Source organism: Ctenocephalides felis, unplaced genomic scaffold (assembly GCF_003426905.1).
Source record: "Ctenocephalides felis isolate EL2017-DRISC unplaced genomic scaffold, ASM342690v1 CF-g0.4_SCAFFOLD_01170, whole genome shotgun sequence".
NCBI classification, from domain to species: Eukaryota; Metazoa; Arthropoda; class Insecta; order Siphonaptera; family Pulicidae; genus Ctenocephalides; species Ctenocephalides felis.
The window spans coordinates 33,299,349-33,324,155 of record NW_020537324.1 but is presented as its reverse complement, the minus strand read 5'-3'; the positions used below and the strand labels follow the sequence as shown (position 1 = coordinate 33,324,155).

Below are 24,807 nucleotides of genomic sequence, written 5' to 3'. Positions count from 1 at the left end.
TATGAAACAATTTAAAAACACATAAATTGTAATGCTATTTCTAATAATTATATCTTTTTTTTCACGGGAAACGATAGAGAACGCATAGTTTTGACCAGCGAGGAAGCAGGATCAGGAGTGATCGACAGAAAAGTGAGGCTGGTGGATGGACCATCGCCGACAACTGGCAGCTACAAATTCTGCATCTCGGAAACTGGAGATCTGTATGTAGCAATTCAAGAAAGTGAGTTTTAATATTTATGTAATTTTTTTACCATTTTATTTCATGGGACATATATTTGCAATTAGTCTTCACATGCAGGTCGTGTAAAACCAGACAAATGCATAGATATAATAGATACATATATAAATACTTTACTTTACTTTTTATCTCTAGACTTAATTCAAACTAAACTAACTAAATATTTTGGACATATCAACTGAAGTCTAAACTTCCATAGTTCTTCAAATTATTATTACTTTAGATTTCACTTTATTTCAAAAATGAGAAGTTTTAGTTCATTAATCTCTAATATTTAAATATGATTACACAAAGTATTTTTATGATATTTGAAGCGGTGCTATGTCTTGCAAATAATATTAAAATAAACAATAATTGCATTGTTTTTGCAATTAATATAATTAAAATATATGCTTATATAATTTATACATACTAATACATCGTTCTAATTTGTTCATTTTTAGTACTTGCTGTTCTCTTTCTCTCTCTATTCTCTTCTCAATTTCGATAATCTTTGTGTTGCATTATTTGTGAATTAATAATAAATAAATTATAAGTAAGCCAATTAACGCCACAGATTTAATATTTTAAAGTAAATTTAATTATATTTAATGTATAATTTTGCATAATATTATTCAGTTTACAAATTTCGAATTTAGTTTTATATTTCCAACGTTTTACACAACTGCAAACATTAAATGCTTTTTATCTTTAGCTGCAGAAAATATTTTTGCTATAATAACAGTTTTTATAAATATTTGCTATAAAAATTCACAATTATAAAGCACATCAATAAATACTTAGTTTGTTTTTAAAATAAATTATTTATTTCACCAAACTTGAACATCTACCTACCTTGATCATATAAATGGTGGACTTATCGTATATTGAATTTCTTTCTAGTAAATTAAAAGTCTCTAGTAAAATTTTTAACTATTTCCTTATCTATGGTTTCAACTATGGCAATAAAAAATCACCAAAATCATAACTACTTTATTTTTAAAATAATCACTAAAGAAATAGGTATATCATACAATCAAGCATCTTTAAAATCTAATTGCAAAAGCGTTTACAATAATAATTGAGAATTTAAATATAATCACATTTGATATAAATCAATGTTTATTATATGTGATTACAGTAAATATTTCAACTTTTATCAATTTTATTGTGTTACCTTTTATTAATTTTATTAGTTATAACTTTACCTTTTTCTCAAATTTGAATTATGATTGTATGATACGAAAAATTGGAATTATTTTTTAATATATTCGTGTTAACATTCCAATAATCTTCGATATTGAGAATATTCAAGAAAACTTATACAAAATATTGATACCGTTTAGACACCATTATTGCCGATTATTGACCTTTTGTCGATGTTTTTTCTCAAAACGGCTGGATTGATTTCAAAATTTAAACCATTCGATGTATTGCGCGATCGGCCAAGCCGTTTCTCTGTAATTATTAAAAAAGTGTAAAGTTCATTCAGTGTAAACTTTATTCATTTAAAAAAAAATTCATCAGTTTTGAATTTTTACCAGAATTTATTCTGAAACATATGCACGTTATGAGGTGTTTTGTTGGTAGCTACTGATTACAGTTTACGTCGACACTTCAATAAAATACATTTTTGGAATAGATGAAATCGTGTTAAACAAATTAATTGCAAATATTAAAAGTATATTTGAACCACATTAGCTGGGAATTGTATCGATTCATTTTTAGTGACAGCGAAAATTTTGTATTCGAAATAAACAGTTTTTATCTAATAAACTGAATCTCATTCTTATTGATTAATTAATCATAATAATACGTATTAGGATCATGCAACTTGCCTTACTGCAAAATCTTACTTTACCACTAGTTTAATTTCATAATTACTAACTATTTGGTATTTCCTAGTTGGACGCTGTCAGATTTCGGTACGGTATGCCGCGAGCTCGGTTACCGCGGCGGTCGCTTTTACCGCTGGATGGAGGGTGAACGCCGTGGTACAGGCCACGACCGTCGACCGGCGCGGCTGCTGCTCGAAACCCCTTCCTGCTCCGGCAGTGAAAACTCGTTGCAAGACTGCCGCAGATGGAGGGACAGGCAACTGGGCGCCGGTGTATGTGATTTTCATGGAGACGTCGGCGTGCAATGTGAACAGAGGCATGCATTGGACCAGGCGTCAAAGGTTAGAATTTTTTGTGAAAAATGCTGAAATTGTTACAGTATTTTGAATTTTACCGCAAAAATAATTGAATTAACATAGATAATTTTTCTTATTTGCGTTTCTTAAAATAATAATTATATATGAAATATGTGGCGAATTGGCTTATGTATTAATAGCATGAATGTATAGGGTGTTCCAGAACTCAACGCAAAGCCGAAACGGGGTGATAATGTCGACCTCAACCGACCTAAAATAAATGAATTCTACGTTGTTTGAAAATTATGAAATTTCAAGTGCAACATTGAGCTTTGGTACAATCACGCCATTTTTTTGATTATTGTTAATTTATATTAATTTAGCTCATTTGAGCTTGGGAAGCGAACCGGTATCATTTATAAGATCACAGTGAAATATAATAACACAATTATATTTTACAAAATACTAATATAATTGGCCCAAGTTTTCAAGAAGTAAGACTTTTGGTTGAATTGAAAATGTTTACGCAAAAGCTTCTATGTGATACAGGGAAACATTTGAACTGAATGTGAGCGAAATGCGTTACCTGTTGTCGTGTTTTTAGGTTTTTATTTTTTGACTCTAAATTTTTCAGTAATAAGGTTATCTAAAATTTTGCTATTTTAGAATCCTGATTATTTTTGATTACCTAATTGTAGCGCCAACTTTTGAAGAAATTGCCAACACACTAGTACATATTTTAAAAGAAGATTTCTCAAAGCCAACCGATTTCAGAAATTTGAAATTCATATTTCAACAAAAAGTGTTATTTCTAGAAAACTTGGGACAGTTGTATTATTATTTTTTACTGTGGCCCTGAAAATGTGATTCAAGATTACGGTTTCGGTACTTAATAGCATTTTAACGCATATCAAGTTACGGTTTAAATAAATTTTATATATCTGAATGTATTTGAATTATTTATTTCGATTATTTCACAGAACTAGAACTCTCAAGAAAAGCTCAATACAACTATAATACATAAAATTCCAAATAATTGTTAGTACTAAATTAAATTATATACAATGCGCAAATGAATATGAAAAATATTAGTTCATTCTTAAATATTATTATTGGTATTATTATTATTATTATTATTATTAAATATTATAGATTTTAGTTTAGTTTAGTTAGAAGACATTTGTAATATTGGTGAATTCAAGAGTACTAAATATAAGTATTTGAAATGCTTTTATTCAATTTACTTGTACAATTTTATTCAGAAATTCTTTTAATGATTAATTACAATAACAGACATTTACTTAAGAGTTTTCAATTATCTGCACAAATCTATGCAATGATTGCAAATCATTCTAATGCAGTGTTTATACCACAAATTAAACCGTTTTTAGTAATTTTAATGTTGAAAGATTTATAGTAATAATTAATTCTGCTGTTATTATTAGCACAATCCATTTTTTGCGGATCTGTGTCGCCATTTGTCTTGTGAAATATTTCTCTATAAGTAAGGTATTTTTTACAATTTATTTTGTTTAGTAGATAAATTATAATTTTTTTTTCTTGGTTTAGTAGTTTAGTAGTCGCCTATCGAGGTTTTACTATATTTAAAAAAAAAACTGAAAACTTTCGAAAAAAATTATTTGTATGCAAGTTTTGACTATTTAGTATATGTACTTATTTTTCAATACTCAATTTTATAATTATCTCTAGATTACGAACAATTGGCGAGGTTTACGATTTGAGTATGCCGATAGCGAACGTCGTCTTACCCAAGAAAACACTCTCTACATCAAATCATCTCGATCAGTCTTCTGAATTGTGGACATCCTGCACGTGGACGGGCAGAAGCAGCAACACTACTGCGGGCCTTAGTGTTCGGGGTCGCTCCAAAATATGCAAAATTTACGAATCACAAATTCGGCATTACCATGGAGCAGAAATATTGAATACTGATGCACCAGTGTTTTATCGAATTGTGAACGGAAGGGAATGCTGGTTATGGGATCGTTGTTAACTCAACTTATGGACAGGTAAGACAATGGCTGATGATAATGTTGACTAACAATTAATAGAATCACAAAAAATTAGTAGAATCAAAATTATGAATAATTTTCCATTATTCACATTAATGCAATGTAAGTCTCCAATTAGGATTGGAGACGATACCATACGCTTTTAACGAGCTAATTACTTTCATTTAGTATCCAGTAACTTTTTATAGTTTTTCTCACGATTAGTCCATTAAAGGGTAAGATATCTGGTTATCATATCATATTTAGTATAAAATAAAAAAATACAAAATTTACAAACACCATAAAAAAAGTTCTTGTGATGAAAGAGGTATAGGTAATGATAAACTATAAGTTAATATATTTTTTTTTCTATTTAAGGTGCTTCTAGAGAACTGTACTGTCGATGGAAATGGTGCAGATGGCATACGCCACATTGTTCATTACACTGATCCCCGAGAATCACGCAGAGATCGCACTGACGTCCACGAGTTCTGCACCTGCCCACCACTGTCAGTCAAACTTATCCTGTTCGAATATCTGTAGAACAGTCAAAATATTCCAATACTGAAAGAGACTGCGGAAAATACTTCACCACTCGCAATGGTTACGTACTGACACTTAATTTTGTGTTTTTCACAACTGATAAAAACGATACAGCCACTTTAGAAGTTTTTGATGGAACTTCAAGACATGACAAGCGATTGGCCACACTCCTCATAAGAAACAACACCAGAGCACAGAGTGTTACATCGACAAGAAATAAAATTTACGTGCGGTTTAAAGCTGAAACTAGAGTTGAATTGTTAGGTTTCCTACATCTAACAGCTGGTAAGCAAAAATCATATGACTTAAACATCACAAGAAGCAATATCGCTGATAATAATGGAAAAGGCATCACAGTAGAAAATCTTAGATCTATGGTGCATATACACCAGAGTTCTATATCCAACAATGGTTATATAGCTGGATTACACGTAAATCAAGGTGTTGGTGATGTTAATGTTACAGACAGTCGAATAAGTTTCAACAGAGGCGACGGTATAAATATAACTTACACTGGAGGTAACACAAATGTATCACGCAGTTCTTTGAGTTCAAATACACGTAGAGGTTTAGCAATTTGGATAAATGATACCACAGAAACTGAATATATGAATTTTAATCAAACTACTGTACTAGAATATAGTGAAGTTTTTAGAAACTTAGAGGAAGGTATTCTTCATGGTAATTTTTGCGGTCAAGGTTGGATTAATATAACCGGCAATTGGTTTAACGAAAGTATGGATACCGCAGTAGATTTAGGTACTTGTTGGCGAGATAACCAGCAAGGTAAGAAATTAAATCTACAAATTGGACACAATGTTTTTGAAAGAAATAGAAAAATTAGTATCAGAATATATCCTGCTCTGAACATAGAAGGGAAAATAGAATATAATCATATTAGACACGGCGAATATGGAGGAATATTAATAAAAAACCAGCCGTTAGAAGAATTTGAAGTTCTTCCTTCTAGAATTGTTTTACAAAATAATGAATTATATAATAATAAAGGTGTTTTTGTAGTTAATTTGGGTACTTCACCTTATAGCCTTGTGCAGTCAATATTATTTACAAGAAATTTTGTCACTGAAAATTCTATCAATGAACCTTTTATAAACGAAGACGGCGCAAGTTTCAGTTTGTTGCCTAGAAGTCGAGTTGCCGCGGCTGTAGTTGTATCATCTGAAACTGTTGATATCTATAGAAATATTATTGACAATCCAAATTCTAAATATGAGATTGGTTCTCATTTGGAAGATCAGAGTAAGACAATAAACTGTACCTTCAATTGGTTAGGTAAGCGTGATGAAGAACAACTATTTAATAGATTATTTCACAGAAAGGATAGATACAATCTTGCTAAAATTATTTACTTACCTTATCTGCTACATAATAGTAATCCAGGTGCGAATACCGTTGTGGCACATCCCACATTTGTCCCACAATTCAACGTACCGGGAACATATATAGTCGGTGGCGAGGTAGATGGTCAAGAAAATCTTAAACCCGGCGAATATTTTGTAGATAAAGATATTAATATAAGACCAGGCGGTAAGTTAACCTTGCAATCTGGTGTGACTTTGAAGTTTCCGCCATCAATTGGAATGATGGTTGCTGGAAGATTAGAAGCTAGAGGCAGAAATATAAATGCTATCATAATGACATTGAAGCAGCAAACAGTTATGGAACCTGAAGTGGAAAATATGGAAATGGATACAGAAAGATATGATACAGAAACTCAAATAATTGAAGTAGAATCCAAAATTCCTATTCGATTACTAGGTGGAATGACTAATAATGAAGGAAGATTACAAGTAAAAATTGATAATAAGTGGGGAACTGTTTGTAATTATGGATGGTCGATACGGAATGCGGCTTTAGTTTGTCATCAACTAGGTTTAGTTTTAAATCCCAATGATTGGAATCTTGAACGAAATCAAATTCCGAATGCTGGTACGAGTGAGCCAATTATCATGGCAAATGTACGTTGCACAGAGTTTGATACCGATATCACGAAATGTCGATCAGAAAAAGCAAATGATTTTGAGAATTCATGTACCCACGAACATGATGTTGGAGTACGTTGTTACCAAAGTAATTGGGCTGGATTAAGATTGGGAGTTCGCGCCGATTTGCAATTCATAACATTGAGAAAGCTGGATTGCTAGATTATGCAACAAATTCTTTTCAACCAGCGTTGCAGATAGATTTTGCTCGACATAGTTTGGAAAGCATCAGAGTCATAGATAATATTCAAGATGGATTAGGAATAATTTATTCAGACATATATAGTGCTGATGCAGTAAATACGGTTAGAAACTCGGAGTTTTTAAACAATCGAGGCAGCGGCATTCATTAGCGTGAAAACAACTTGGTTTAAAAGTTCAGGGAGCAGTTATCGAAAATAATTAGTAGCGGGCATAAAACATGACCCGGTAATATCTGGATTACAACAAAAAGAACTAGCTGGCTGGTTTAATATGGCTCCAGATTTTAATGTATTAGAATCTAATTATCATCCTATTACGATACCTGAATATGAACCTGCAACAATAGATTTAGAAACCGGTAAAACGATATATCTTCTGACATCTAAGCATGTACGCCAAGAAAATATTCACAAATTTTTCGACGTTAAATGCCAGCCAGGTTATGTTATTGGTATACAATTATTGAATCCTGTTTCTAATAGATCCAGTGAACGTATTTGGATACATGATTCTCAGAATGTTAATTCTCTAAATGAGAAATGGCTTTTGAATCGAGATTTATCTGTTTTTCCGGTTGCTAGTAGTAGTTTTGGCGTTGTACTAGAATATACAAGTGGAAATAATGCGTTAGGAGGTGTTGTGCTGGTTTTGAGCACTATTCCTGCACCAAGGCAAACCATAGTAAACAAAATTGTCAGAGGTCCTGTGCCAACATTAACTATTATGAATTCTCGTATTCGACGAAACGTAAAAGGAATGCAGTCGTGGTATTATAATCGATATCTTAATGAACTAGGTGATCATTACTTACGGAAAGCAAATGAAAGTATTAAGATTGTTAACTGTGAGATTGCACATAATTTAGAAGAAGCATTTGACATATATTCTCCTTTCTGGGATGTGCACGAGAGCAATATCTCCGAAGTATCAATCAGTATTAATAATTCTCTAATTACTGATAACGGAAGAGGTATTGTACAGTTTTCACGTGATATGAGAAATTCTAACAACTTATTCCATTACATACTCCAGGACAATTCAATCGAAAGAAATTCAGCCGGTGGCTTTGAAATAAGCCTTCCTTACGTTTGGAATTACAATGAAAATTTCACTCATTCAGTTTACGTAAATAATAACACATGGAGAGGTAATAAACAATTTAATTTCGTTATTGATGGTCATTATTCAGCAGTTAATTTGAGCAGAAATTCTTTCACTGATAACCTATGTAAAACAGGCTTGATTTCTATTCGAGGTATGGAAAAGCAAATGAAAATTGATGGAAACATCATACATCGTAACAATGGTAAATATATGGTTGAATTTAGAGCTGATAGTCAAAGTGAAATATTAGGAGAAGTAAAAGCGATTTTTGCTTATAATGAAATTAGATCTAACAGATTCGTAAAGTTTTCTAAAAGCGATCTGCATCAGCTATATCGTGACCCAACATGTGTGATTGGATTTAATGGTGTACAAAAAGTGCGAGTAAACCGAAATTTAATATCGGATAATGTTTTAGACTATGATCTATTAGCAGGTGTTAAAACAGCAAAAATTAATAATAATTTAGACGTTCGTGAAAATTGGTGGGGTTCTAATAATGCTAGTTTTATCAAAAAGCGTATATTTGATTTTGACGATTGGAACAATCATGCCGTTGCTCATTATCGTCCTTACCTAATTGAAGATAGTTTTGACGCTAGTGTTTCTGTCAGTTTTGATGAAGTATCACCCGTGGACCTTGATAACCTAGGAGGACGACTTTTGCAAAATTTGATATTATATCGACGGGAAGCACCGTATGTTCTTCAATCCGATTTGACTGTGATGCCAGATGTGACACTTACAATTAATGCTGGCGTAGAAATGGAATTCGCACCCAATGTTGGCATCTTGGTTTTAGGAACATTAGTTGCGCAAGGTTTCAGAGGCTCAGAAATAGTGATGAGACCAATGACGTTAAGTTCACATTTTGATAATCGAATTGGTCGCAGATCTATGCGCATTATTGAATTCGACGAAGAAGGAAAGCAGATATCTAAAGTAATAGAGAGAAGTTCAAATGCTGAAGATTTAGATGTCGATGTATTTAAAACATCAGAAATAGACAAGAGCCAGAAAATGTCTGATGAAAATTCGTTTAAAAACCGAAGATCTTTAGAAAGTCTTCTAATGCACGATACGATTAGACTATGCAGTGCTGGAAATTGTTCAGATGCTGAAGAACATAGTGATACAGCGCAAGGTTTTCTGGAATATTACAATAGAACTACCTTGCAATGGGTTCCTATGTGCGATGACAGATTTACCGAAAGGAATGCTCAAGTAGTATGCAGAGAGCTTGGTTTTGACCCAATAAACGTGTTTTACCAGCGAGACAGACGAATAGAGTACCATTCAAATTCACTTAGTAGAATTTGGTCTTGGCCGGAGCCTTTGCAATGTAAAGGTATGATCTCGTTTGAATAAAATATTCATAATTTAGCTATAAAAAATAATCACTTAATGCGATTGAATTAGTCGTTGGCAAAGCATTATTACTCTGCAAGGCAGAAAAAACTATTTCACTTGAATTGTATTGCATTAAAAGAACACTAATAAATTATATTCATACTGCATTTACGAGAATAGATTTATGGTGGAAAATAAATTTGATATTATTAATTTTAATTGTTTTTCATATAATTAGGAACTGAGGCGCGATATGATGATTGTCCCATTCGTCTCAACGGGCAGCTGTATGGTCATCTTCATACTTGTTCTTGGGATTCAGAATTTGTTTTCATCAGTTGTGGAAGAAGAAATCTGGAGCTGCCTTCTGATTATTGGGGTGGTATTAGATTTGCCCATCCAGAATTTGAACATCGATTGTATGAACACAGAGTTCATGATGTGAGAACTCATGGCGTCGTTAGAGCAGCAGAAAGCGTTATGGAATTCGTTAAAATTATAGGTAAGTTGTAGATGGTAGTCATTCTTGCAAATGACTAGTTTTTCATAATAAAATTAAACATTTTACTCATACCATCGCTTTACATTTGTATGCATGATTGCATATGCAAAGTGATTTACTTAGTGATAAGTATGAAACCAATCTTTATGTGGTCTGTAAAAATTACTTGTTTTGAATAAATTTATTTCATAAGATTTTTTACATGAAGATGAATATTTTTGTAAACATTTTTTTTTATAAATTCTTTTCTGGTGAACTTATTTTTGTTTTAAAGATCTCAAATTGTTTACATTGGGAGGCATCCATTAATCTCGTGAGCTTTCAAAGGGGGGGAAGGAGATCTGATAAAAAATTACGGAAGATCTCATGTGGGAGAGGATCTAGTAGGATATCACTTTACCTCAGTTTAATTTTTATCTCAGTTTGAAAAAAATCCAATTTTTTCAAAAAAAGGAATTATTTTTTTACGATTCTTTAGGTACTAAAAAGACAAGTGATGTTAGGTGGGGGGTAATTTTATATATCACCACAAATAACAAAATAGGAGGGGTGGTCCAAAAATCCTTAAAGTTCATAAATCGCTCACGTGATTAATGGACGCCCCCTTTGGCCTAACCGGAAGAAATTGGATTTGAAAAGAATTGTACATTTTTGGATTAGAAACATTAAACATAAGGAAAAATTATTTATTACTTATGTTACTGAATTTTAAGTTTGATAACTCAAATGATTGAATTTCTTTTAACTAGCAAAAAGTACAATATCCACCTAAATTTTTCGATTTTCGTGGATTGCGTTAAATTGTCTATTTATATATACAGGTGCAGGAGTATTACACAATGAGAAAAGTCCAGCAGTTCAATCGATTGTGAGAAGTCCAGCACTTGGTTTTGTCGATATTCAGAAAAGTGCACATCATGGTCTTAATTTAGTATCACCAAGTGCATCTATGGATGTTCGATTTTTAAATGTTGACGAAACTCTTGGTAAGTATTAGAAAATGTTTATTGACATTAAAATTATATATTTGATAATAATCGGGTGTATTATTATTATAAAATATGATTTTATTAAATAGTCATTTCAAAATTAATACGTTTCGGCCGGCATAGTCCTAGCCTTCATTCAGTGGGAAATTTGTTCATCCTAATATTCAAAATAGAATTAACAATAATCTATAGTATGAGGATATGGCATGAAACTACACTATGTTATAAAAACATCAAAATTGTTGTATTTATTGGAAAATAATTTACAAAATAAATAAGAGAACCATTTTTTTGCATGAAATTTTCTATTTAAAACTAAAAGTTCTTATTACCTTAAGTTCTGAGAATTAAATAATGAAGCACTAACAATGAATAACTGCCTGTTCTTATATATTGCACAAATATTATTTAAAGGATTTTATAAATTTTAGTTATTCATCAGTTAATATTATTAACGTATATTTGCTTTCTACAGAAATTAGAGTTTAAACTGTTTATTAATTAAAATAAATATATGAGTAATTACATTACCAAAAGAAATGAGCAGTGTACGAGTGATAATTAGACTAATTGGTAATTTCCTATAGCTTTTATTACTTTTAAGTTATTTTATGGTCTTTTCATAGTTTTGCAATTATATAACAATTGTTGGCACTAATTAATGTAAACTTGTTAATACTTATAAATTTCTATACCTAGCAGTAAGAAGTAAAGCGTACTTTATAATAAACCTCTATTTCTTAATAGGTCATTCTTTCCAAAAAATTATATTTGTGTCATCGTTTATGGTGTAAAACTAATTTAACAAACCTATAACAATATTAATTTCAAGTTTAAAAAATATTATTACCAAAAGCATTACTGGGAGGTACGTAAATACAATTGATATCAATCGATATTGAGATCACTATCGATAGTGAGTATTAATATAGCAAATCAAAATATTATCTTCATATTTCAATTTTTAACAGAATATACATTTTTATGTTTTCCGCTTGAATTTTTTGAGTAAAACTTCTTTAGGCGCGACTAGGGTGTAAATCCGTACTTATGCAACGGAAGTGCGTTACGGCACTCGATGAAATCATTTCTATACGGGTCGTTTGTGATTAGATGTTGTGTACGTGAATAGACTGTTGTTGTATGCGTACCGGCATCAACGTTGTATGCGTTCCGATGTCAACAAAAAAATTGGCATAGCTAAATAAGCATTTTAAAGTTACATCGTAGTACAAATCTTGATTTAATGAAAAATGCCTGAATCAGAATAATATTTTACCCTGTTTCTTGAAAATAATAAATCATATTAAACATTTGTTTCATGAACGAAACGTAAGTTTATTGATTAGAAATTATTTCTATATTATTCGTAGTTTCTATAAATCTTTGAAATTATTAAAATGAAAAATATTTTTAGGCAAGAGAGATATTACAGCTGTTCAAAGAATGAGATTATATCGCCAACGAAAAAGTAAAAAAAATACAGCAGTCAATGAATTTATGATAGTCTTAATTACATGAAGTTCTTTAAACACAATTACATGATGAGTTAAGTTGCAAAAGCAATATTTGTTTAGGCGTTGTTTAACATAATCCACTGTATGAACGAATATTATAGAATTTATTAATCAGCAATTACTTCATTAATGTAGATTCATTTCTAAATGCTAATTTCAATGACCAACCGATCATGTCATATTTGAAAATGACTTTAATTACATTATTGTTTTTAAATATTATACATATTTGTAATGCTATTATAAATATATAATTTATAATTTATCATTATATAAATGTGTATAATGGTTGACATTAATAAATGTGTGCATCATGAGTTTTACCATATTACTAATAAACATTGTTCAAAATTGTTATATGATGTATTTATTTTATATGAATATTTATTTATTAATTAAATTTTACTATTTTTTACAGGCGATGGAATCAATGTGGTTTCCCTGACTGGCGAAGGTCGAGAAAGTGACGAATCATCATTCACACCTTTGAAAGATCTGAATCTTCCGTATTCTCTGTTCTCTCTAATAGACATATGTGATACATCCAAAGAAATCATAGTTGAAGAGCGTGTTCTCTTATATTATAAATACGACAACTCTCCAGTGAATGCGTAAAAATCTTTAGAAGTGCCTATGGAATCAAACCCTTTGGATTTAGGTTGCTCCAATTTAATCTATTCAATCGAACCACTGCTCAAGAATATGGACAACCTGATGAAATTACTTTGTACGATGGTGATGTTTATAATGTGTCAGCACCTATATTAGGAAAAATCCAAGCAAATGCTAAAGGTGCAGAGAGAAAGTTTTATAAAAGCACATGGCAAGGATTGAGTGTCAGGTTGTTTGCGAGCGGAGCCAGTGGGACATATGGTTTTATAGCAGAAATTATTACTTTGCCGATTTCAGCAATTGGATTTAGTGAGTATTACTCAATTATTATAATAATTCTAGTTTATACTTAGAGAGTTTCTTTATACTTATTGTACTGTAATAATATATTCGAGAAATTTTAAATATTTTTAAAAAAAATGAAGTAAAACTTCTTTAGGCGCGACTAGGGTGTAAATCCGTACGAATGCAACGGAAGTGCCTTACGGCAAGGTCGAGTGCCAATGATTCGTCATTCGCTCTCAATGATATCATTTCTATACGGGTCGTTTTTGATTGGTCGTCCTATTTGTGCGGGGCTTCTTTGTATGCGTGACTTTATACGTGCGTACGTCACCGAAAGCGTGAAGCATATTGTTCATTTTTGGTGTTTTATATCATTACATTTTAAGGTTAAATATCAGTACAAATCTTGGGTCGATTGTGCAAATAATAAAGCAAATGAAAAATCTGTGCCGTGTAAGAAACGTAAGTTTATTTTTGAGGTTATTAAAATGGAAGTTATTTTTATATGCAAGATAGATACTACAACTGTTCAAAGAACAGTGTCATTCTTTGAACAATTGTCATATCGCCAGAATTTATTAATCAGCAATTTCTTTATTTTTCTAATAAAGGTTCAAGTCCTAGATGCTAATTCCAATGACAAACCGATCATGTCGTATTTGAAGTATGACTTTAATTGCATTATTATATTCAAATATCATAAATATTTTCAATGCTATTATAAATTTATAATTTATTATTATATAAATATGTATAATGGTTGACAATAAAAAATGTTTGCATCACGAGTGTTACCATATTACTGATGAACATTATTCAAAATTGTTATATGATGTATTTATTTTTAACTTAAATGCCATCTCGTACTATAGCAAAAGAGTTTTACTTCAGTCGCAGGTGAACCTTACGCGCACTCTTTTTTTGTCTTTTCCAATAACCAATCTTTTCTTCACACTCTCACACAAGCAAAATGTTTCTTGAATTAGATGATTCATTCTCTTATTAACTGCTATTTTTGCACTTTTTGCTCCGTACCTCCAAAACGGCTGGAACAGCATTTGCACAAAACTAATCAGAACTACTTCCCGTCAGTACGAACCAAATATTTTTTGAATTATTCTAATCGGATGCCCGGTTCTCGCAAACACCGAGTTTCCATTTTCTGCACTTTTTGTTCCGGATCTTTGAAAAGGCTGGACCTATCTGGAATATTTGTTGAATCATTTAAAAGTGGGTTGATCCGTGCTCCCGAAAACGTGAACAAAAAATTGTATCCACACATCCATATGCACACATCCATTTTTTTAAAAGTATGCTAAAATGTTCAGAAACCTCTAAGTGTAAAGATCTGCAAAAATTTTTATTTTCAATTACTATAAGTTACCCTATTAGGTTTAGGTAGAATTTTGCCTTTAGGCAAGTTGCAAAAACTTCTATATATGTAAATAATCGACCTAATGAGATTTAGCTATTTAGATAAAATTTTCAGCTATTTATTTCTAAAAAAAATTCTTTTTTAATGCGATCAATGCAATCAATGCAATTTTGTACTTATTGCTACGTTATTTATTAAACTGAATTATATAATTTCATCTGCCATTTGCCTCTTATAATATTTTAATTTCTGGCATGTCTCAGCTGCTCTTCGGCAATAATAATGTAGTAAGAAGTTTCGATGCACAATGAAAAACGATCGTATATACTATAAAATTGACTTATAGTAGTAGTTATTCGTTATATTCTAACAAAATTTGTGATTTCCAGATCGCGATGCACAGCACAACCTGACGTATTCCACACTATCAAACTGTTTGACTGGTGCGTTGTCTTACTCGACCGTCGGCGAGGTGTCGCCCACGCTTAGCCTGGATAAAAACCAAATCCTGGACAACTGCGTTCAACTTTATGGAAACTTCTCAACCTGCAAGGCGGCTATGAAGATCGATGTCCAAAATATGCAGAACATGTATTTCAGGGTAAATATTTATTAAGATTTTTATATAGTCAGGAGGGCAGCTGAATACCCATCCAGTTGTTATATATAACTTTGTTTAAATATAACAACAACAAGTATATCGAAACCACTTTGGAATGCCTCACATATTTTAATATGTTGATTTTTCATTATCTTATAATATTTGTTACTCCTATCATAAAAGTAAGAAGTAAAATTTTAAGAATAAAAGGAGGTTTTTGAAAAAATAAAATTCACCAATGATACCAAAGACTAATAACACTGATTTTGAGACGGAGATTAGTGTAACCTGGCTCTGGTAGTGTTCTGGCAAGTATCAAGTGAGTTTGTGTAGTCTTCAAAGCGGCTTTTGTACTATTGTGATGAATTTGTATCATTTACATTGCTGAAGACGACGTTTTTTGGATCAACCAATTTGGAACATGCTTTGGGGCATTTTATTAATTAAATATTTTTTCAATCTCTGTCAGTCTGTCAATTTATTTTGACCTATTTGAATTTTTAATATATTAGATTTGAAATCTGATGCTCCTAGTTGTATACCGTATGTCCAAATTGGTTAAATTGAAAGGAAATATTACTCGTCATGCCACAACATTTTGAGCGCCTTCGATCAATAGGTTTTATATAATTTATTTAGGAAAATAATCAATTTGTATTATGTGGAACCATTAAAGATCTTTTATGGGAAAAAATCAACAAGTAATAAATTTATGATTTTTGTGCTTCTGACTTTCTTGTTTTTTATAACATATCACAAGATTGCAACTATAAGTCTTGTTATTATAGTTTTTTCGTGATTTAGGAAAACATTATATTAGGTTGTCAAATATCTCCCTTCCGCTTTTTTGCTCTTGGTTTATAATACAAAAAGGCAGAGATATTTGACAACCTAATACATTACAGTCGAAATTTAATTGATTGTCGAATTTGTCTAAATTTCTAGCTCCTCGATAATCAAGTTTTAATCCAACACATTTGTGTAAAAAATGACATAAACAGACAATACTTTACTATGTATATGATACTTATCATCAATATTGATATAGTATTTATTAAACTCTATGTGTATGCGTACTTTATAGCAGGTATTATACGAACTTTGTAGATATTTACAAAGTGATTTTTCGGGTAGTTACCAATTTTCTAGATAATAATCACTATTTATATCGTTGGTACAATGATTATTCAATTCATTATTCACAAGGAAAACTTTTTTGTGCGCTACTTTAAGCACATCGAACATCAAGAGATGATATAACCACTTTTTTATATCGTCGTAAATTAAATCGATCGCTTTTCCAAACAACGGAATAGAAGTAACTTATGAAATATTTATTTAGTCCCTTGATTCTCTTGAAGATTCCGATTTCGAAGGGTTCATAATGGAAATAGATTGTTCTCAGACCTCTTCACAAATATTGAATGATAACGAAATACATCTGCTAAATTGTGAAGACATATAGGCTATTAATTAAGAATAAGGAGTTTTTTTTGTAGAAATTACTTAAGTACAAATATTGATTTTGCACAACTTCTTAACTATTTTCAATTTCATATTGAATAAGTAAAATTACGCACCAATAAACAGAATATTATAGAACTTATCAATGGATCAATCAAATTCTCAAGATCTTCACAGATTTTTTAAATATTTAATATTAAAACGAGTTATAATAATAGTGTAATAATGCACAAAGTGCACACTGATTAAGAATAATATTTAATGATTTTTGATAACTTCATTGATATTCCTTTTATAAAGTAATTTATTTTACCTTCTTACTTTATAAACATTTTACGTTTTGAATTTTCTCTTCCAAGTTTTCATGTCTGATATCTTGAATAAATTCTATTTTTCCCCTTAAGTCATCTTTCTTATATATTCTCTTCGTCCAGTACTTTTTATAATAATGATGCAATTTAATATTCTCTTTATCTCAAAACATGTTCATCATAGTCTTAGCTGCTTCTCTTCCCGCATTTTTTTTATTTGATACAATTGAACCAGAAAATTACTGGAAGTCTTGCAAATATTCAAGATAATTTAAAAATGTAATCATTACTTACATAACTATTGTTACAGTACTATTGTACATTTTATGTGATTTTGTGTTTTGTTTCTTGCATCGAGTTTATGCTTTGGGATAATAATCAAACACTTCAAATACATATACAAAATTTTATTGATAACAATTAAAATGTTCAAATAATAGTAATAATATAGAACAGCTAATATATCGCGACAGAAAAAAATATTATGTGGTTTCTCACTCAAATGTCATAAAGTAACATACAAAATACTTACTACAAAGTTAATACAGATAAAATAAAATAAAACAAAATTTATTATCGTCGAAATAGCCCTAATAAATGCAAAGTAGAAATGTAAAAAATGTTTGAAGTTTATTTGGAAAAATAATTTGAAAATCATTCCAAATAAAGTTTAAATCTTTTTTACGTTACAGCCCTTATCGAGACAACGAATGGCTTTTAAATTTTTGAAATCACTTTTGAGAAAACGTCGATTTACGGCATAAAATTTGTTCACAGAGAAAACATAAAATTAGCAAATCGGATTTTTTGATGAAAACATAAACTTCTCCTTCGAGAAGTTAAAAATTCTTTGAAAATCAGGATTATAGGATGGTGTAATACTTGTTAGTTTCGTACTAAAAGAAAACAGTAAAAAATAAAAACCTCAATTTTTGTAAGCCCATTAAAATTAAGAAACGTATTAAGTCCTTGTACAAATAAAAAATATTTTAAATGGGTAAAGTAGGTTAATCAAAGTCGGGCTACTTGTGGTTTTTATTTTTATACTGTTTTTTTAGTACGAAACAAACATATATATTGCTATTTTACAATCATCATGACCAAATACGCATTTCTTGCAAAGTCTATAAATTTTGAAAGTTTTTAATTTTGCTTTTAGTTTAACAAGTTGTTGGAAATTGTGCAATTTTTTTTTATTGTGGATCTAGAAATATTAATTAGGCCGACATTTCCAAAGTGTGGTAAAATAAAAATAAAGATATTTAACCACTACCTTCAAAAATCGCTACAGCTTGATTACATTTTTGGATGATTTTTTTCATAATGGTTGCATTTAATCCTGCATAATCGCTACGGCTTGATGATGAATTATTGGCGCTTTGCACGAAGGCAGGTTCATTGTGCTCTTATTATTATACTCACTTTTCCAAAATTCTGCTATTTTATAATATCGCGAAAGTTATCAATTATCTGTTTTCTTCTTCTTCCTAGACTTGTCAAACCTTTTATTTTACCTCTGAAGACTACGTGCATCAAGCACTCTTTTTGCAATACAGCTCCGATCCAGTTTCCTTCTTTTTGCATGATCAAAAAAATTCTTTCTACCACGCTCCTCAGCACTTCTTTATTTGTTATCTTCTAATAATAATAATACTAAATGGATGTCTGCCTGAAGGCAGGTCCATGGTGTAAGAGCCATCACAAACAAATAATTCCTTGGACTCATGGCGTCTGTCATTCCCATTACCACTATTTCTCCGCCTCCTTCACACTTTTTTCGTGTATTTTTTCTCTTTCAATGCCCTGTATTGAAATTTCTCTTCTCCGTAAGTCGTCAATCATCTGCATTCTTCTTCTTTCCATTCCTTTCAGTCCTTCTCTTTTACCCTCGACGACGCCGTACAAGAGGCACTTTTTTGCAGAACGGGTCCGAACCAGTTTCCTTTTCTTTACAGGATTGTGCTCAGTAGAGTCCTTTCTTCGTCCGCTCTTCTGGGGACTTCTTTGTTATTTTATCTGTCCACTTTATCTTCTCCATAACAAAATTAATTACCTGTGTGATTGATTTTACACTAACACTTTTTCACTAAAAAAGATTTTATCAAAAAAAGTTGATTTTATAAATTTCTTTTCAGACGAAGAAACAAATTTTGTAATTCAAATTGAAATTTAAATTAATTTCAATCAAACTCTAATTAAATCCATCAAACTTAAATTAATTTCAATTATCAAACTCAAAAAAGACATAATATAAAGAAATTTTGTTAGTGTAAAATCAATCATACAGGTAATTAATTCTGTTTTTTTAATAACCTTCTTAAAACTTTTTAATTTTTTTACGTTTTGTTATATAATCCACTCATTTATTTTTATCATATTCTTTTTGATTATTTTGTCATATTTCTGTACATTATTTTTTTCACATTTTTATTCATTTTATATATAAAAAATCCATCTTCTTTTCTTAAACATATTGTTTAAATCTTATCAAGATCATGTTTCTTGACAGATGTCCTGACGATGGAACGTACCTAGTTCCGATACGTCGACAGTAAAGAAATAGAGAAATGTTTTTTTAAAAAACTTTTTTTTATTACTCTTGGATTCTTTGTTCGAAGCTCTACAAAATATATATAATAAAATATAATTATTTCAAGCGTAAGAACATGAGAATGTACGAATTGAATTTATCTTTACCAATAATTCTTCAACTAATATTTCTGTGGTAAACATTTCTGTATATTATTGTTTCCCGTACTTAAAGTACGAGAAAAAATTGAACATAAACTTGAAATACTACTAAATAATATTTCTGTTCGAGAAATACGTTTGGCTTGGTGCCGAATCTTGACCCCGCTAAGTTCGTGCTATTTATATCACTGTGATAAAAAGTGAACTAATAAAAGTTTGGCAATCGGACCCGTAAATATTTATACAATATACGTTGTTTATTTTCAGAATAACTTAGTACGTGGAAATCAAGGAGGTCTATGGTTGCGGGCGGACTCCCGCGGTTCCGCCACTTCTCTACGCGGTTGGCTTCATAACAATCTATTCACGGAGAATTATAATCTGCCAGCTCTATACATTGAAGGTCGGTTATTAAATATCTTTTATATTAGTCTTTTACAGCAACACTCTGTTTATTTTAGAGGATATCAAAAGCTTGTCTAAAACATGATTTTATTTTATGATTTAAATAAGATATATGATGAAGTAAGGAGAATTTTCAAATACATATCTCTGATAATAATGAATGCAGAGTGCATTTCTATTTTTGGTTTAACGTGTTTTCAATTTAGAACACTGCAGTAATAATTTTGAAGTGGTACATATATAGGTTTCAAAATTAACATCAAATATACATTATATTTTTCGTTGTAAAAAAAGATCTCTTACGATGTTGAGGTTTGTCATTGAAAAAAAACTACTCATTTTCTCAAACTTTGATGAATTTTTTAAATCAATCTACTTGTCGTAAGGCCATAATATTTCAGTAAGATCTGTAAAACTATGATATATATCGCTACAAAAAGTTCCATAAAAATCAGCTTAATTTAATTACTGTTAATTACAAGAGAACGGCTCGGTAGCTTTTTACCTAAAACTAACCAATATCATTCCTAATTAATATAAGTATAATATAATATAAAGGTTGTCAAATATCTCCCTTCCGCATTTTTGTATTATAAACCAAGAGCAAAAAAGCGGAAGAGAGATATCTTTCGAACAGTTTTTAATTTTTTAAAATCGATTCAGTGTTACATACTTAAATGTGGACTTTTTCCTAAATTACAAAGAAACGGCTCCGCATCGAGATACATCAAATGGCTTTTAAATTTCTGATATCAGTTTAGGCGTTTTTGAGCAAAGATCGATGAAAGTTCTAATTTTGACAAACGCCAAAAAAACAATACTAATTTTTGCAAACTTTGACGAATTGAAAAGCCTTGTCGTAGGGCCGTAATATTTTAGGATGATCTAGAAGAGCATGATATCTATTACCAAAAATAATTCATTAAAAATGCCAAAACAAAACTAGTCAGGTCGATTCCCAACCAATATCTTTCGAACGGTTTTTTGAATTTTCAAAATCGACTTCGAATTGTGGGCTAAAACGCGAACAAAAAACTTTTCACTTTTCTGATATTTACGAAGAAACGGTTAGGCCGATCGTCGCACAAAATTGATAAACAATAGTTTTCATCGAGATACATCGAATGGCTTTTTGATTTTTGAAATCGGTCTATCCCTTTTTGAGAAAACGTCGATTTACGGCAAAAAATCTGTTCACGCACAGGCACACACAAATTTTTACTTCTTCCAAATTTGGACTCCTTTGATTCAGAATGACTTGAAACGTCGAAAAAACATAAAATTAGCGAATCGGATTTTTTGACTAAAACAAACTTCTCCTTCGGGAAGTTAATAATATAACATTTTACTATGAAATAATAATAATACTATGGAATCTATTGTTGTACAATGTTTAATCAAAATCGTCAAAAAATTTCAACATTTATGAATAAACGGTTCGGCCAATCTTTACCAAAAATTAATCAACGCTATTCCAAACTAATATATCTCAAATAGTTTTAAAATTTCTAAAATCTATTTAAAATTGTGTGCTAAAACGTGGATGAAAAATTTTACTTTTTTACTAATCACAAAGAAACGACTAGAAACTTACTACCCTTATCAGAAACATCGAATGGCTTCCAAATTTTTGAAATCGATCTAGTCGTCATCATCTACATACTCATTCCATTCAGAATGACTAAAAACGCCAAGAAAACATAAAATTAGTAAATTGTTTTTTTTTTTGCAAAAACATTTCTTCTTTGGGAAGAAAGTTAATAATTTTTGAAATGTGATTTATTGAGTCCTGCTTATTTAATTTTGATAAATTTGAATAAATAGCTTTTCAATAATGGAACTGCTTTTTGCAACTGTTTACTTTCACACTCAATTCGAGAACCAAGAAAAACATAGCACAAGCAGCCTACAGCCTTCTTTAAATATACATATAGTTACATATTGTAACGCCTATATCTCTCACAATATAACCTACATTATGCAAAATACAATAAGAAATAAATATCCATCGATAATAACGATTTTTTTTTTACAGTTTGTCAGTGAATCAACTGATAAAATACGCAATGTAAATATTTAAAAAAATCATTAATTTTATTTTATAAATATTATTATTCTTTTATTTTTAAATTTATAATTTTTTTTTAATTCTAGGTCGTCAATCATCACCATACCAAGAAGTCACTATATACAAAAACTATTTTTCAAGAAATGTCTTGCAATATCATGATGTTATAGTTTTGAAGCAAGTTGTTTCAAATTTTTCTTACAACTACGTTAATAGCAACAGTGGGGCTAGAATAATGGAAATTTCAGGATTTGAAAAAGTTCGACTACCAATTTATCAGACTACAATGCATAACGGTTTTATAAGTAAGTATTATTAGAATATGTATGGAAAAAAGGGCTGCCGTTGAAACTTTGTTTTTTTTATTAGTTATTATTCGATCAAAAGTTTGTAACTTTATGCATTCTATTTTCTAATAAGTCCAATTAAATATACATCTAAACAAAAATCTAAGTTAGAAGTCTAGACAATTATAATTTATTTTATATTCTATGGTCGAGGAGAGTAAAGTTGGATTAATGGATATATCAAAATTGCCTGATTTATTAAAAAAATTTAACTGATATAAAATATTTACAAAAGTGCAAATAAAAAGGCTTCATAATAATAAGAAATATCTATATCAAATAATACGTTCAGGTTCAATTTAAAAATTCTAGAAACCGAAGAATTCAAGTTCCTAAAGAATCCAATATAAAATTTTTAAAGCAAAATTAAAGTTTAAAAAAAATAATTGATATAAGCTTCAAAGATAAATTTCGAAAGTTAAATAAAAATAGTCAAGCATGTATATAAATGCTTCGTTTTTTTTTTTTTTTAAATTAATGTTTGAAAATGTATGGTATCTAGAAATTCAGACAATTTTCAAAGTAACCAGTTTTTGCTGCATTGCTTACAGAAACATACTTTCTATAAATAAATAAAATAAACTAAATATAGTTTGAAACTCACAAGAAATATTAGGATTATAAAACTATAAAATTTGCTCTGTTTTTAGTACATTTTCATATGTAACACTTGAGCGCCTGCACAAGTATATTTAAAAACCAATAGACCTTACGCATTAAAAATAGGGGGGACTGTATATGGTTGTGCTACTTTTTTCATTAGCAATAATTTTTGTGAATATAAAAATTTGTCTACCTAACGCACACTTTTCAAAACAAATCATCATTATGACTGTTCTAAACAAACATACAAGTCATCTACGCAAAAACTAATTGTTGGTAATTAACACTAATGCACTAACTCAACTTACAATATAATCTACATACAAGTAACAATTGTTATTAAAAGAAATTAAATAAAAAATTACATTTCACTCTAATTCTTTAAAAGCAATGCGGTCTACAGATCATGTTAATTTAGTTAATGCAATAATGGAAACTTGTTAGAACAAACATATTTCATCTTTTACCCTTTGGGCTTTATTTAAAAACTAGTATAACTCAGATATTATCCTATTAAAATATTTTAATTGTCCTCTAAATTGATTCAGACGTTTTTTTTCAAAATTTACAGATATTATCACATACACAAACATGCATACATGCACACATTATTTTTTCCAATTGTGTCAAAGTGATCAGATGATTATGCAACTTGAATTAATTATCAAAATAATGTCATTTTAGATTTGTTTGCGATCTCTGCGACTTATCTAACGGGAAGTTAATACATTATTAATAATAGTGCTTGAAGTTTGTGAAATACAAACGTTATGCATTAAAAGCATATAAATTATAAATGAATAAAATGTTTCCGCGTTGTATAAATAAATAGTTTTTTTTTTTAATTTTGTCGTCTATTACAGTAACTACGCCGTAGACCCGTTGGGAAGAGCTACGATCGTAGCAGGCACTGCCGGGCAGCAGTATGTGGATAACATCTTTTTCAACCCGGACAATGATTATGAAATGATTACTGTCAACAGATCTATGTGAGTATAAAATTATATTTAGTTTTATAGAATTCTTTATAATCGTCAAATTAGTCTTTCTATAATATATTCTATGATATAGTTACAATTAACAAATATATCCTAATTTTACACTTTCAGTAAGTAATTATAAAGTAAATTGTAACATCTTTACAATTTATTATTAATGAAGTTGATGTATTGGGATATATATTTCATGAATGAAAGTTATCTTTAATTTTCAGAAACTAAATTATTTTCTTATTTTCATTATAAACTCCATCTTTAAAATGTAAAAATTACTAGACAGTCAGAAATGATTATAATCGATAGAAGGAGGGCAAAAAGTTCAAATACATAAGTATTTGCAATTTTTGAGTATGATTTAGAATAATTTTTAGATCGAGAAAAATCAGCAAATCGCATTTTCTAGCAAAACTTTGAACTTTTCTTCCAAAAATTCGTAGATTATAAATGTTTTTTAATTTTTCATAGCAAA

At 30.1% G+C, this 24,807-nt stretch overlaps 1 protein-coding gene across 1 annotated transcript in view; it reads left to right on the top strand.

Moving 5' to 3' along the window:
• LOC113366220 (protein bark beetle-like) overlaps positions 1-24,333 on the top strand; it is a 73,761-nt gene extending 49,428 nt beyond the window's left edge. The window contains 19 exon segments of the mRNA XM_026607792.1: positions 67-166; positions 169-223; positions 2,126-2,399; positions 4,065-4,329; positions 4,332-4,384; positions 4,745-4,862; positions 4,865-7,045; positions 7,048-7,262; positions 7,265-7,313; positions 7,316-9,082; positions 9,191-9,568; positions 9,809-10,072; positions 10,894-11,058; positions 12,997-13,182; positions 13,185-13,499; positions 15,240-15,451; positions 20,185-20,320; positions 22,477-22,699; positions 24,204-24,333. Coding sequence (XP_026463577.1) covers positions 67-166; positions 169-223; positions 2,126-2,399; positions 4,065-4,329; positions 4,332-4,384; positions 4,745-4,862; positions 4,865-7,045; positions 7,048-7,262; positions 7,265-7,313; positions 7,316-9,082; positions 9,191-9,568; positions 9,809-10,072; positions 10,894-11,058; positions 12,997-13,182; positions 13,185-13,499; positions 15,240-15,451; positions 20,185-20,320; positions 22,477-22,699; positions 24,204-24,333 — 7,086 coding nt within the window.
• The last annotated feature ends 474 nt before the right edge of the window (positions 24,334-24,807 follow it).